This window comes from Nannospalax galili, unplaced genomic scaffold (genome assembly GCF_000622305.1).
Source record: "Nannospalax galili isolate Female #2095 unplaced genomic scaffold, S.galili_v1.0 scaffold87, whole genome shotgun sequence".
NCBI classification, from domain to species: Eukaryota; Metazoa; Chordata; class Mammalia; order Rodentia; family Spalacidae; genus Nannospalax; species Nannospalax galili.
The window spans coordinates 12,479,004-12,495,274 of record NW_008360320.1 but is presented as its reverse complement, the minus strand read 5'-3'; the positions used below and the strand labels follow the sequence as shown (position 1 = coordinate 12,495,274).

Sequence of the window (16,271 nt, the reverse complement as noted above, 5' to 3'; positions counted from 1 at the left end):
GCAAGAGCAGTCAGTGCTCTTAACCCCTGAGCCATCTCTCCAGCCCCAGTTACAGTATTTTTATGAGCCTATATCTATTATTTTCCAAAGCAAAACAAAACCAATTACTGATCTAAGCATATGAAATGTGTGCTTGAGAAACTTTTCAATGTTGTTAACATTATCCAGAGACAGTAATTGGTAATACAGAAAACAAAACATATTTTTTAACCTGGCATCTGTCCAAACTATCCTTTTTTCAAAGTGGTCAACTGTCAGTCCGTTAGGCCACGCCCCGGTTTTCATGTCTTTGTAGATGGTTTTTCTTCCAGCACCACTCATAGAGGCAGATTCAATGCGAGGAAAATTGGCATCCCAGTCTGTCCAGAAAAGAATTCTGAGGAAAAAGGAAAAATACTATTGTTTCAGTAATTAATTTCAAGTATTTAACTCATGCCTACTATGAGTAGGGCACTGGCTAGGTGAACATTGTAAGAGAAATGGATGTGTTATCTAACCCAGTGGCTTTGAGTATGTAGGAGCAGACAGACTACATAATTTCATGTACTTGTAATTAACAATTTGTGAGCTATTTTAAAGAAAAAGTTGTGACAGGAAGAAGTAACAGGTGAGTGTCCTACCTACAGGCCCAATGGGAGGAGAGAGGTGGTATGAGGTTCAGAGAAGGGTCAGGCCATCCAAAGTTTGGCATGGGAAAGGAGCAGATGAAGTGGACAAAGCCTATGGACTTAACGGCATCAGGACATTCCTGGGGATTTTATACCAAGGTAGTAAGTAATGCGTAAGCCTTGCCTTTGAAAGCTTGTAAACAAAGGAGAACCACAAACCATACACACACACACACACACACACACACACACACACACACACAGAGAGAGAGAGAGAGAGAGAGAGAGAGAGAGAGAGAGAGAGAGAGAGAGAGAGAGAGAGATGTAGAGAGCACGGTGAGACAAGAGTGAAGGTGTCATGCAGTTATTTATTTTAAGGCCAGAAGATGATACTGTCCACAAATGGTAGAAGCAGTGAAGGAGGAACAAACAGATTCAAGGTATCCTTTAGAGACAAACTTTGTTAGGCAGTACCTGAGAGGTTGGATGGAAGGACTAACAGAGAACAGACTCATAAGTGGTACGGAGGGAAAGTGTGGAGAGGGTATACAGGAAGATGTCCATTAACTGTGAAGGAAAAAAAAGGGACGAGGACCAGAATTTATGAGGTGGGAGGCAAGAGCAGAAGCAGATGGGCGTAGACAGCATTAAATGAGAAAGCCACAGTACAAAGTTCCTCTCAGTCCCAACAACTTGCTGGTCAGAAACAGAAAAATGAGTGAAATAAGTCTGTTGTCTACAGTTTTATAATTGTTATTTTTTCCACTATTTTGTATGATACCGGAGTACAGGACTTTGCTGACTTGTGGAAAATGAAACAATTCTAAGACAGACCTTAAAATTCAATAAACCTACATTATTTGTTTTGAAAATGTATTTCTGTTTAAGGAAATATAAAGGATGTGAATTATATTTTCATTGTCACAAGTATTTAGAAGCGTATATTTTCTTGTAGGCTACCGGAATTACCCATGTGAAACGATTAGAACACAATTTTCAAGATAATTAACAATAAATTTTTATGTGTGCTAACACAGTAGGGCAGCGGAGGGGAAAAGTGAAATTTCTTGTACTAAATCACTGAATGTTCGAGAAATCCCATTAAATAATTTTAACAATGCTGAGTAGTGGAAATTAATTTATATGCTTTTATGTCAAACACACATGGAATCTACATTGTTATTTGTCACTTTCTGTGGTAGATACACAATTTTGGCAGTGCACAATTCAAGTTTAAATGAAGAGTGAGTCCCATCTGTTCTCAGAACGGTTCTTTCTGATTTCTCTCAGAACTGTTCTTCTGACAAGAGCTTATGTTCTCTAATTATTTGAACAGAACATCCAGGATGATCATGAGAAAGGAAGAATAAGAAACTTTGTCTTATCAAGGAAGAGTTTGATTTTTCTGACCCAGAATAGCATACAAAACCACAAGGAAATGTTATTGGTATGAACTCATATGTTTGCAATATACTGTAGATAATTCATAGCTTTCCAAAGCTGCTAAGGTCAGCAATGAGATCATCAAAAAAACATACAAGCACACACACACACACACACACACACACACACACACACACACGCAAAATTGTGGGCCAAGTGAATAAAGGGGTCATGAAGACGAAATGGGGGACATGGTTTAAGACTGGAGTTATGTGTTTAGCTTATCTTGTAAAAGCGGGTTGCAAGAAGAAACAAGGCCTAGAGGCCTGGTAAGATTGTTTACACCTTTTCCCTAAAGGCTGGCTAACTTCAAATAAGCTGCTTACATAGTAGGAAGGCAGATTGGTTAGATAGTGCTAAATGATCTCAAAAGGTAAAATTAACTTTGGTTACACAGCTAAGTAAAATAAAATGTCATTTTTCACAATGGTCTCCAGCATACTTAATTTCAGACTACTTCTTAAAGTGAAAACTCTAATAGTGTGCTTTGGAAGGCACATTGGAGGAGATGGTGTCCATGACTTCATTAACATACAAGATGATGAGAGAGAAAGGGGGCGCTATGTAGCCACACACACAAAAAAAATCACAGATAATAACTATTGTTAAGGAGAAATGTCAGACTGGGCAAACTGTAGAGAAAACAGAAAATAGGGCTGAGGCAAAGAATTGTTTAAAATGCTATAAGATGACTTACACATATCTTTATGAAGTAAAATGATCAAAGTCTGAGAATTTGTTTCCTGAGCAGTAATCGCATAGCAATATCTCTTTTAGCACACTAAGTTAAAGTTTTTAAGTGTGTTCAAGCTATGGTGATGGAAAGAATTCATCAAACTGTTGTTCGACCATGGAAATATTTGATATTTTAAAAAGAATAAGTATGGAGGGTTATCTCAGAGGCATCACACTGATAATTACTGAAGCTGGATAAAACAAGGTAACTTACCATGCAGTTTTACCATTTCTATAATGAAACTTTTAAAATGTAAATTTCTCAAAATTTCAAAATTAAATGAGTAATGAGAAATTTCAAAATCTACTACAGGATATTTACAAAATATTCAAATATTATTCACTAGTGTTTTTTAAATAAATGGACAAATGTTTGAAGGATAAGAGTGTTTGGAATTAAAAACACTAATTATGTGGAAATAGTGTTAGAATGAAATAACTCACAGGTAAAAATAACCCCGCAAGGATATTATAATCTGCATTTAAAAAGAAAATGGAACAAAGACTAATTAGTATGAGGCTGGTGTACTCTTCATTTACGTAGTTGTTTCCTGCAAACAATGGATCTGGAATGGTTTATGTCTCACTGTGGGAATGACTTACAATATGGACAGAATTTGGACTAATGACTTTTACTTAATCTTGTACCCAAAAGGTACTGTTTATAATGCAAATAAGATGACTGAGCCATTTGCCCTTTTGACCTGGGCACCTGAACTTGATGCCTTGGGATTCCACTTTGCCCTCTACCCATGACAGTGAATGAATGTGGATGTGCTTGAATTAGTACATCAAAGTACAGAAAGAATATTTTTATACTTATTGGAAGTCATGAGAATTATGAAGTATGCTTGACATGGCATATATAAGATATTTTAGGCTTAGATATCAAAGGGCAAGATACTCAAGGCAAGGGTGGATCCAAGCTTGTGGTTCCCCAGTTCATGCTGGAGAGACTGTCTGAATAAAAGTATGGGGGTGACTGGCTCAGAAGCACAGCTTCTTGAAACACCAGGAGAAATGAGTATCTCACAGTTAGGATCTACTCTTGGCCTTAGCACTAAGAGTCAGGGTGATTATTTAATTGTAACTGTAATGTGACTTAGTGAGCTAATTAACACTTCATTGTGGTGCCTTATGTAAGGAAGAGATGCTCTACTCCAAACTCCCAGGTCAGTGGCTGGAGAAGTCCAGAGTAAAAAGGGAAATATGGGAACCCTCAGTCATACATTGTAAGTTGTTTGAGCACAAGGCTTTCCTTGATACCTCAAGTCAGAGCATTAACTCATGGACAGGCTCCCGGAAAGGTTCTGAAGGAAAGGGAAATGCTTGGATGTTAACAGTCAGTTGAACCTGAAGATAAGTGATATGGCAACAAGCACGAGGCTTTCTTGCAGCTTGCAATGGCAAGGCTTGTTATTTTTCCCTTTTCTAATCTCCTTTACCAGGTCTGAACTGCAAGGAATTGTGCTCAAACTTTCACTTTCCTTTCACCTGTCTGCTTTCACAACGGAGAGCTCCTTATGTCTTGAATCTTGTGTGCATGCAGTGCCACTAATGAATTTACTTAAAGGAATGAAATTAAAGCACCATCAAAGCAAATCTGTGAATCTTTAAAGGTTATTCTGAAATATTTTCCATGGTATCTGAACCATAGAATACTTAAATCAGAATATTGGGAAAAATTGGTAAACAATTAAGCTAATGCTTACAAATAATTCAATGGAAGCATTTAACTCTCTGGAGCCAAGTTAAAGTATATATACAGCCTTACCACAGAAACAGAAGCATACTTCTGAAGAAACTATATCTTATGAAACCTTATGGACCTCTGTCTACCTAATTCTGCCACCCATAAAGCTCCCTTCCATGGGGCAAAAGACAATGGAAGAAACTCAGAAAAGTATTGTGCCTGGTTTTGAGGCTGTTAAGGGGAATATGATGAAGAAACTAAATTAGAAGCATATACCTGGCTCAGCAATTGCTTGGGTGGATAAAGCCATCTTTTTCTGCCCTGCATCTCCAAACCTATCATTTCTGAGATTCAAAACTCCTCTACCTTTGGTTTGAAAAAAAGTATGGGTGAGCCTGGCTGAGAAAACACGGCTCTGTGTCTCAGAGGTGTCTGACTCACATGGGTGTCTCAGCCTTAAGGTCTACTCTTGGCTGTAGCACTAAGTGTCCGGGTGATTATTTATTCAGGTATAATTGTAATGTGGCTTGAGACACTTTGCAGCATTCTAATATAAGTGGTTTGATCCCATCATTTCTTCATTTAATATAAGTGTGAGTGTGTTTCTTCATCTCTGATGACCGCTGTGATATTAAGCTTCCATCAATATCGGTGAGAAATTTTCATCACTTTTTATAAAAGAACGAGTTCTAAAATTACTTCCATGAAAGTGTTCTTTACCTTGGTAAAAGACATTTCACACAACCAACTTCCTCAGCTGATTTTGTGGGTCATTGTTTAAGCACACTTTTCTATACTTTACAACTTGGTGTCCTAACAAAATCATTTTTCTTACTTCTTTTTAAATGATAAAAATGTATTAGCATTACAATGATTGCATTATTTCCTCAAGGATACAAAGAATGAATATATCTTTGTAACAAGACACATAGAGATGTTCAGACACAATTGCTTTTTGAAAAGTAACTACAGGCTACCTCTTTAGTTTCTGCATTTAAGGGTTAGTTGGATTCTGGCTTAAGCTGAGTTGATAGACCATGAACCATCCAGACTGTTATAGGCTCATCTGTCAGGTCGATTTGCAGTAGGTGAATCCAAAGGATTTTTGAAAAGAAAAAAAAAAGAGTTTGCTTATCAATAATATTTTTGTCTTCTAAAACTGATAATGGATAAAGATTACTTTTATTTAGAATATTATCAGGTAAAATTCAGTTTAATTGTCTCACTAATCTTCACAAGTGCTAGTTCTACTCTGGTTACTGTGGTCACCAGAGGAGAATCGGTTATGGGGGCACCTGAAAGGTGAATACAAGCAGTGGAGATAGAAGCTGTCCTGTGGCTTCTTAGAATAAGAACATGAAGTTCTAGACGAGGCACATTCAGAATCTAGAAATAAGCTTGATGTTTTAAAGAGTTCAAGCTCTCCTCTGGGGCACTTCAGCAAAAACTACATTACCTTAAAATGGAATGAAAGAAAAATGACTTCTCTCTAAGAGAGCTACCTGGCCATCATATTGTAACTTGTCACCGGGGAGATGGATTAAAAACTCAAAATACTAAATGAAAGTGGGGTGTTTTGTAATGTAAAATGAAAGCCAGCAAGTTGGATGCCAGGAAGCAAAATGGCTTCTGAAAACACTGTTCTGTAAAAGTCTATCACACAGACTTTGACAACTACAGGAAGTTCAGGCGAGGTAAACCTGTTTCATGGGGTTGGTGCGAGGGCTTTGATTTGCTTGATTTTTTTTGTCTGCCTGTGGACCGAGCAAAGTGGCTAGGGACAAACCTTTCATTTGCTATCATAAACAAAATTTATGATATTCCCCATTAGTTCCCTTTCACTGTATATTTTGAGTTCATATTGGTGGCATGTTAGCAAAGCCAGCTCATAGGCATGCATTTATTTAACAAGCATTTATTAGGCACCTTTATACATATCAAGAACTGTGATGGATTTCAGACTTGGAAGCAATTTATTTTACCACAAAAAAAGCTTATGACTTAATAAGAAATATGAAATTATTTATTCAAATCAGACTTCTCAGCAATTATGCAAAGAATTTCTCATAAAACTAAAGATTTAAAAATAATTTTAAATGCTTTTGAAGAACCTATCAGTGGAAGTTCAGAATTTCCTTATATGTTTTGGGAAAATTTTGAGAAACATGTAGCAAATCTGTTTCTATTTTATAACACTAAGGTAATAAACTTAATTTAAGTAACATAACTACTTTGTTGGTTTTCTTATTCACTGTCACTTTGCAATGGTTGTGAATGTATTGTGCCTGTGTGTGTGTGTGTGTGTGTGCTGTGTATGCTGTACAAGTATGTGTATACACTGTGTGGGTGTATGAGTGCATGTGTATGTATGATGTGTGTGCTGTGTGTATGGGTGTGTGCATGGTATAGACTATGTATGTGTGTGTATGCTGTATGTGTGTCTATGTGTGTCTGTGTATATATGTATCCATGTACATGTATGCTGCCTGTGTATAGATACATAGATGTATGTACACATGTGTGTATGTTGTGTGTATGTGAATGTGCATATGTATGTGCATGAATCTATGTGGGTACATGTGTGTATGTGTGAGTATGTATTCTGTGTGTGGTGTGTCTGTGTATCTGTGTGTTTGTATGTATGTGTATGTTTGCTAGCTGTATATATGTGTGTAGGTTGTATGTGTATGTATTTTCATGCATAAATGTGTTTATGTGTTCTAAGTGTTCCTATGTTCTCAGTTTACCTAATATTTAAAATATTTAAAATAACTTGAGAATGTGTTACTGAACTATCCTATAAATCTAAACTTCTTTCATGCTTGCATTAGATTTAAATTCAATTGCTTGACTCACGGTGGTCACATATATCTTATACTTTAATCATCCCACTATTGTATTTAATAATTTTTTTAAAAATGGTATCAAATCCTGACGGCCAAACCTGCCAACCTTTCAATTATTCCTCCCTCTAAAAGGAATTAGTACTGTCATCTGAGCTTTGGTCATTTATGCCAGAAACAATTCTAGACTTATTATCTCCTGCTCTGTTTTTCTTAAAAAATTACCTCAATTGCACTTTAATTATATTAATTAATGTCACTTTCATAGCAGGGCTTAGATATTATGCAAACAAGCAGATAAATAAGATCAGCCTCCTGGTTGTCAGTACAGTGCTTAGGACATGAAGTTTCTCCCACTGATGGTTTGGTGCGGCCACACAATGTCCCAACTTCCCTTTGCTGGTTTGTGTTTGTCTCTCTCTTGTCATCTGTGACGGGGGAAGCATTCTCACTTTCCTTCTTGCGTCAGAATAAAGGTACCAATACACCTGATTCACATATCTCTTTCTGTTAAATGGGAAGTTTCTCATGCAGATAGAAAGCTGGTACAGCATAGATGGGAATGACAGAGAATTTCACCTCAGCTATGAGCACACTGGAGATTCAGGTGCTAGATGCTTTGTGTGTGTGGGGGGGTGCAGGGTCAGGATCAGCAATGTATTTGCATTTTGGAAACGGATTATTGAAAAAGAAGGGCCTTTCTCATTTAACTTCTCGAATTTTTCAGGTGAATTTTTATTACAGCAGGTAATGAGATAGACAAGGCAGACTGTGTGTTAAAGGATACAACTCTGAGCAGAAAAAAAATAACCATCTGTGCTCATCCATGCCAGATCTTCCTAATTCCAAAAATACCAGAAATCAAGGGTGTCAAGTAAAATTTCTCAATACTTGAGATGCTTGTCTTGGATTCAAAATACCTTTAAGGTCCAGTGAGAGACAAATCAAAGCCCTTGGCAGGAGTTGTTAAAACTGCATCCCTTCTCTAGACAAGTAGTTTGCTCTTTTGCTGCAGTATCTAAATTAAGAAAAAGGCAACAGCCTCCCAATCTATGGGCATCTGAGTCTTGGGCACAGACCAAAGCAGGAGGCATTATATGAGCAGGAAGTTCACCAAAATCCAGGCAGGGGCTTCTCCCCTCTGCATCTCCTCCAGCTTCCTTGAGCCCCATGCAGCTCTCTGATTGATGCTTCCTGGGCTTTGAATTTCAGCTACAGTACCCGGGATAGTCTTTTTTTTTTTTTTTTTTTTTTTAATATTCTACAGATGTGACAGGAATTTTCAGTTTATAAGCTTATTACCATGGAAATTCATAATTTAAGAGAATTTTAATATATTTAAGATATTCTCCCGCATTGGTTGCCAATTATCTCCCCATATAATCCTCTGTTTTCAGAAGAGAAAGCTAAAATCTAAGCATTCTACACTTGATTTGTCCAGAGAGCAAGTGCTTGGGCAGGAACTGGAACTTATGGCTCCTGACTCCAAATCTGTTTCTCTTGTGCTGTTTTTAAAATGAACACCCAAGGGACCAGCAGGAACCTGAGTCATTCAGCATTTAACCTCATTTTCCAGAATCAGGTCTTTTGTCTCTCAAACTTCCCAATAGTCAGCATCTCACTGCTAGACTCCTTCAAGCCTATTTTAAGTTTCTTTTCAATTGACTCCAAGAACATGCAAAATAAATAAAGGGTGAAGTGGTTAACATCTGTGACTATTCAGAACAAAGGCTGGCCCTGTGGTTTGTAACCATTAGAAACAATTACAGCATCCCTTTGGCAGAGCAGATAGAAATTCATTAAATTACTGCTTTGAAAAAGAGTTGCAATAGCTTCCAACAGGGCTTCCTGCCCATATTTAGAAGAAAGATATTTTCAGTCTCTGAAAATACCTGAGTAAGTAATCCTGGGACCAAACTCCTGGAAATGTGTTTCACCTCATTATACTGGGACGCACAGGTACACAGGCATAAGCATAGAAACAGAAGCAGCATTTCATCTAATCAATTATTAGTTAATCAAACAGTAAATGGAAAGCCTTTCCTATGACATAGAGAATATGTAAAAGCTAAGCTTCTTACCCATATCTCGGGTCCAGGGCGATAGCCCTCGGGTGCTCCATGGCCCCTGCTATCAGTGTAGCTCTCAGAGAACCATCTAGTTTGGACACTTCGATTTGGTCTAGATTGCTATCTATCCAGTATATGTTTCCTGCTATCCAGTCGACCGTCAGACCTTCTGGGGTTGCCAGGCCATGTTCCACAACCACTTCTATGGCACTGACACCTAGGAAAGAAGGTAAGCCAACATGTGCAGCCATTAAAGAGTGTGGGAAGCACAAAGAACAAGCCCGCTTGCAATCACAGTCCAAAGCACTCCAACATGACTTCAGCTGTGAGAGTTCTAGTGCAAATAGCATCTAACACAGAGGAAACTGATTCCCAAATTAACAATTGCTGATCTTCCTTACCAGGAATCTTTAACCTTATAAATCCTTTCAGGACCTTTATAAAACATAGGGCAATAACAAAAATAATTTTCCAAACCAGTTATTCCTTCTTTCTGACTTTACAGGCAAAATAAGAGATCTTTTAAAAGAATGAAGCACAGTGGTAAAAATCAGTGCAATTTAATTTAAAGGTTGACTTTCAAGGATAGAAAAAAAGTAAATGGGAAAATTCTACTAGAGCTACATAAATTGTGGTTAATAATCATCCACACTTTTTCTCTTTTTAGAAGCATTAGGGATCTATAATCTAGCTATTTTTCTGGACCATAATAGTGGTCCTATGTAAGAAAGATACACGAGGAAAGGGTATTAGTGTGGGCAGAATGAAAATAAGCAGTTGGGTAATACTTGCCAAATCTCTTTTCTACTACTTAATTTCTTTACAAATTAAAATAAATCATTTTATAATCTTCTTTTCTAATAGTATACAGATTATAGTTTATGGCAGAGCTCGTAGTTTTCATTATAAAGTTTAACGATGTGCCTTTTCAATAGTTAACTCATTCATTAATTCCATTTAATGTTTATATGAATGTAAGACACAGGAGACAAATGCATACATTGTAAGTATACTGTATCTAAACATTACTAGTTTTGAAATTGCAAAGGTGATTTAGAGAGAAATTAACAATTTTATAGAACTTACTCTGGCAATGCCACGTAAAGGCATCATTTTCAAGAGAAGTATTACACAGACTTATTTCAAAAACACATGCTCCTTATTAGATAAAAGAGATAAGTTCAATAATGGCAAAAATACAAAGCTCTTATTTGGAGTCTTTGTAAAAAGTCTTCGTTAGTTCTCTGAATTAGGTTGAAAGATGTCAGCTAAGTAAAAGAAGCTGCTTTAACTCCTCAAAATTCAATTACTAGTATGTAGAAATTGTTCTTTATATTCTTCCTAGGAAATAAATTTTCTTTACTGTAAGTCTGTGGAAAATTCTGCAAAATATAATGCCTAAGTAGCTTAGAACTTCCTCACACACCTCTCCCCACACACATGTGCTTGACTTTCTATTTTCACATATATAGATAGAACTGAAGGTCAAATATTAATCAGATTTCCCTCTGATAGTATATGTTGTCATTTTAAAACTAATTTAAACATTCAGTGGAAATGGAATATATGTACCCCCACTCTCAGAAAGCTTGCCACGGTATATTCTGTCTTCTACAACATCTGTCCAGTAGAGTAAACTTTGATTGAAGTGAAAATCAAGTGCTATGGTGTTTCTCAGTCCAGGAACGAGCAGACTGTAGTCCCTTTTATGCAGATCAATCCTTCGGATCTCATGGCGGATAGAAAAGATGATGAATGCTTCAAAAGGATCTGTAATAGAATTTATTTTAATAGTTTTAAGAAAATATTTATGTACTCTGGGTATGTGAAATAAAGTACTTGAGTCACAACTCCATTCAATTTAAAAATGTATTTGGTTATGTAATTCTGACATGAAAGAAGCAATATGTTAGAATCTAAAACTTAAACTTTTAAACTTTAGATTTATATTGTTAAACAAGGTATTAATTGGTGTGCTTTTGTTTCTTGAATTTCCATATACCCAATGAAAGAATTCTGATGAAAAAATACATGAACAGTTCCAACAATGACAATATTGGAAGATTCTCTATCCTCTTGGAATTTTAGCTGATAATCCAAGCTAAGAACATTACTATATCAACTTCTCAAAGTTGGTTAAAGCTAGCTCTACAGCTTTTAGCTTATCACATACTCACAGATCCATAAGGAAAAGCCTGAAAGACCCAAGAAAAGAGAATTTTTGAAGAGCCATTGGGCTTATGCTGAGCAGAAGGAAGGTGGAGGATTTTTCCATAGTTAGAGGTAACATCATGGGGCTGGAGAGATGGCTCAGGGACTGAGTGCTTGATGCTCAATCAGGAGGATGAGAGTCTGTATACCAGTACCTACATGGTGCAGCCCACTGACTTCTGTGACTACAACTCTAAGGGTTCTGAACTCCAGGCCTCTTGGGTATTGTACACACATACACACACACACACACATACACACAAATACCCCTAAGTTTATTTGTAGTTCTTGTAAGTTAAACTATTATTAGAGGAGAGAAAAACATCATAGTCACAGAGAAGGAAATGGAAAAGTTCTGGTGAGTTTATATCCTATGGAGATCTAAATTTATTTATTTATCTATTTTTTTTGAGATCTAAATTTATAATTCAAACTAATTCGAACCCTTTTTGTCCATTGCCACCAACTCTACTGTCCTCATTCACCTCATCTACTGTGAGGAGTGTTTCCTGACTTAATAAAAGCCTGTGGCCCTTATAGCACACCACGCTAGCCTATATTCTATCTGAGACATGTTTTAAAATTAATTCTTATTTGTTCATCCTAACTTTCCCCTGATACACTGTAAGCTGTTTGAAAACAGTGATCTTCTCTGCTTTGTTTTGTTCATCATTTTATGTCCAACAGCTAGCATTCTGCAAAGACCTTAATACAAGCTCTTAGGTACAAAATGCTGTGGGGAAGTCATTACACATATTTTACATACCTATAAAGTTGTTATAAAAAGCTCTACCTATTCAGCACATAAAATAAATCAATGTGAAGAAAAGACTCCATCTTGTAGGATGCAATGGACAGCACAGGAGGTAAGTCAAGCATGCAAGGAAGTCCATCATGGTGAGCAGAGCCACTCCTGACCTCAGATTGACAAGTATATCAAGCCTTTTCAAGAACGGGAAAAGAGCTCAGAAGACCTGCAGATCTCTCAGCAACCTCTCCATGTAGTTGTGATTAGTTAGCAAGGTGAGTGCTAACTCTATTGCAGCCTTTATCGTGCAATGTTACTGCTATAATTGCTGATACTGTGGAAATTGAGCATGCAAATTAAGAACATGTAGTTATATCCTATTAAAATGGAACCAAAGTCCATAAGGAAAATATACTCAAGTCCCAAATGATTATCCTATAGACTGACTAGCTAGGTCAGTAACAGTATGTGAAAAATTGTAATGGCTAGTTTTAGCCAGTAACTGCGATGAGCCAACATCCTTTGAAGCTAAGTTAGCCAGCCATGCTTAGTTGTCACCAGTGAGCCTTGCCAGCTGTGCCCAGATACACACATACTGGTGAGTTTTTTTCTTTCCATCTTTCTTGTGTATATGCATGTATTCTTTTGTGTGTTCATGTGTGTTCATAGGTATGTGCTGGTGCACATGTGCATACCTGATTTTGGAAGCCAGGGGCCATTGTTGGGTTATCTTCCTTCATCATTTTCTCTTATTTTTTGAGGGAGAATCTCTTATTGAACCTGGAGCTTGTTGATCAGCTACACTGACTGGCTAGAAATCCTCCGGGAGCCTCTCTGTCTGCCTACCCAGTGCTGGGGTTACAGACTCCAGCTGCCACCCCTTGCTCTTACATGGGTGTTGGGGATATTAACTTAGGTTCATGCTTGTATCCAAGTACTTTACCAACTAAGCCATCTCCCCAGCCCCAGTGAGCTTGCTTTTGAAACAGTGTGACTTGTTTTTCCCTTTCCCAATAAACTCCTAACTTACTTTTATTGTCTGTACAAAGAAGGAAACATCCTGGCCTCCACGTGTATCCTGGAGCTTTTGTATCATTCACAAATATAACCCACTTCTATGTGGAGTCTTCCCTCTCATTTAACTTTGACATTACAATACAGTCATAGTGTGAATAAAGTAATTGAACTATTTTGTTTGTAAAGAAAATGTTGCTCTGGATGCATAGTACAAAAGAAAGAATATCTAATTTGAATTAGACAAATGTGTGATTCTCTACTGTGAGTATGAACAGGTATTGCCTTTCAAAAACTTTTTTTTCAGGAATTCAATGTCCTCCTTACCACTAAAATAAAATGATTAATAAGTTCTTTTCAACTTAAACTGTTCTCTGAATTAATCTGAATAATTATGAAACCTTATTTTGCAAGCTGAAAATTATCATAGTAAATACAAATTTATTAATAATTCTGATGTAATAAAATTTGTAAGATTCAGTGTAAGAAAATGTAGGTTTAAGGTAGAGATAATTTATTTCAGGGATTTCTATCTATAGTCTCAGCTGCACTGATTCTGAGCCTATCGTGAGGCTGGGCAGAATGGCACTGGGAACATGTGGAAAAGGGTGCTGTCTACTTCATGATGGACAGGAAACAGAGTGACACAGAGAGGGCCTGTGGCAATAGATAGTCACCAAGGGCTTGATCCCATTGCCTTGCTTCCTCCAGCTGGGCCATGGTATCTAAAATTTATAGAACTTCAAAAAATAGCACCAATCCTACAGGGTAAGGTCCAAGCTTTCAACAAGTGAGCCTTTTAGAAAGACACTTCATTCCAAACCACAGCTGTGCTATAAAGTGATCCATAAAAATACAGTGTGGATAACTTTTAATCAAGAGAGTTCATCAGTAATGAATTATTTTAAAAATACAGTGAAGATGCAAAAAAATTGAAGATAAGCATGAAAATTCTTTGCAAGACTATTTTCATTAGCAAAGATTTTAAAAACTAGCATAAATGCTCATTAGCAATTATTTTAAAAAGTAGCGTTTGTTACAGAGATACAACAAAATATAGGGCATACATATGCATGTTCTGACATTGGTATGGAGTAATTGCCAGCATTTTATAAATTGAAAACATCAGAGTTCAAATAGGAAGCCTATGATGCTACCAATTAAGTTTAAAATAAAATTTTCTAGACCTATTTGAGTTTAAAGCATAGAGTAGGTATTTCTGGAAGGTTCAGTGAGGGCGTACTGTTTGCTGTGGGACCTGATAGCTGGCATACAATAGTGAAATGGAAATTAGTTCTCACTTTATACATGTTAAATTTTATAAGCATTTAAATATATTTCCTATTGAAATTAATTTTTGTGCAGTGTGATTCATTGAACCTAAGGCCTTGGATATATTGGAAAAGAACTCTTCCAGTGAGCTGCATCATAACCACGAATTCATCATCCTAAAAATAAGAATTCAGGACTGGAGAGATGTCTCAGTGGTTAAGAGCACTGGTTGCTCTTGCAAAGGACCCAGGTCAGTTCCCAGAACCCACATGGTGGTAATGCACAACAGAGATGCACTTATGCACACGCAGACGATGCACTCATACACATAAAATAATGAATAAAATAGTTTTTAAAAAAGAATAAAAATTCAAACTAGTGAAAGGGAGAAATTTTCATTTCCATCTTCCTAGAAACACTTATAAATAAAACCTTAATTGTTGGGGCATGACGTACATGCTGAGTAAAGTGATTTATTACAGCAAATCTGTAAAATATACTTTTTCCCTTCAAGAGTGCTCATTGTTTTGCAATAGTAGTATTTGAGAACTTATTCACTGGTTGTACTTTCATACTCTATTTGAAAAAAGTGTTGTATCAAAAGTTATTTTTCTTTTGAAATCCTACAAGCAAAGACCTAGCTGTTCCCTACTCTTGCCTGTGCTCCAAAACAAAACAAAACAAAACAAAAACCTAAAACTGTAGATATTGCTAGCTTTCATTTTAACATAACTTCTTTTCTTGTGCATGTTTTAAAATTTGGTGGATGGAGATCCTTCCTTTTCTCATGAGCAACATTCACAATAGCCAGATAGACGTCATGAAAGGCAACTGTGGTACTACATGATAAAATGAATGCACAGGTCATCAATAACGAAACTGCAAATATGTATGCCAAGTAATAGAGCCTGAAATTATATAAAGCAAAAATCCAATGTAATAAAATAAATACGACTCATAATAATATTCAACAAAGAGAAAGTGATAATAACAGACATGGCTAGATCAGAATACTGTATAAATGACTCAGTCCACAGGAAATGCACAGAAATCTATATGATCAAATGAGAAGAAATCTTTTCAAATATAAAACGTTTTACAAAAGAAACACATTCTAGCTCACAAAATACTGATATAGCAAATAATGAACTTAATACTGTATATGTGTTTAGGGTACAATGTAATTAAAATAAAAGTCAATAATAATAACTGTACGTTCCTCATATGTCTTAAAACTGAAAATGATTACTAACAACGGAACCTCAAGTAGAAACATAAGGGGGCTGGAGAGATGGATGAGTGGTTAAGAGCACTGGCTCCTCTTGCAGAGGACCAGAGTTCAGCTCCCAGCACCCACATGGCTTCTAACAACTGTTTGTAATTCCAGTTCCAGGGGATTTGATGACCTCCTCTGACCTTCACAGGTATTGCATGTCTCCAGTGTACTTACATGTAGGCAATACACCTCTATACATAAAATAAAAATAATAAATAAATATTTTAAGTATAAATATGAGATATTTAGTAGCAGGGTAAACTGAAATTGTGTAAAAATATCTGTTAAACATAAAGAAACAAGATGTATATATGCATAAATACAAAGTCTAAATACAAAATCAAATTACCAAAATGAAC

At 36.5% G+C, this 16,271-nt stretch overlaps 1 protein-coding gene across 1 annotated transcript in view; it reads right to left on the bottom strand.

The window, feature by feature from the left end:
• Lrp1b (LDL receptor related protein 1B) overlaps nt 1–16,271 on the bottom strand; it is a 2,166,816-nt gene that overhangs the window by 741,971 nt on the left and 1,408,574 nt on the right. The window contains exons 24-26 of the mRNA XM_008825194.2: nt 10,964–11,161; nt 9,404–9,608; nt 212–376 (exon numbers count right to left, since the gene is read on the bottom strand). Of these exons, the coding sequence (XP_008823416.1) occupies nt 212–376; nt 9,404–9,608; nt 10,964–11,161 (568 nt within the window). The remainder of the gene's footprint in view (nt 1–211; nt 377–9,403; nt 9,609–10,963; nt 11,162–16,271) is intronic.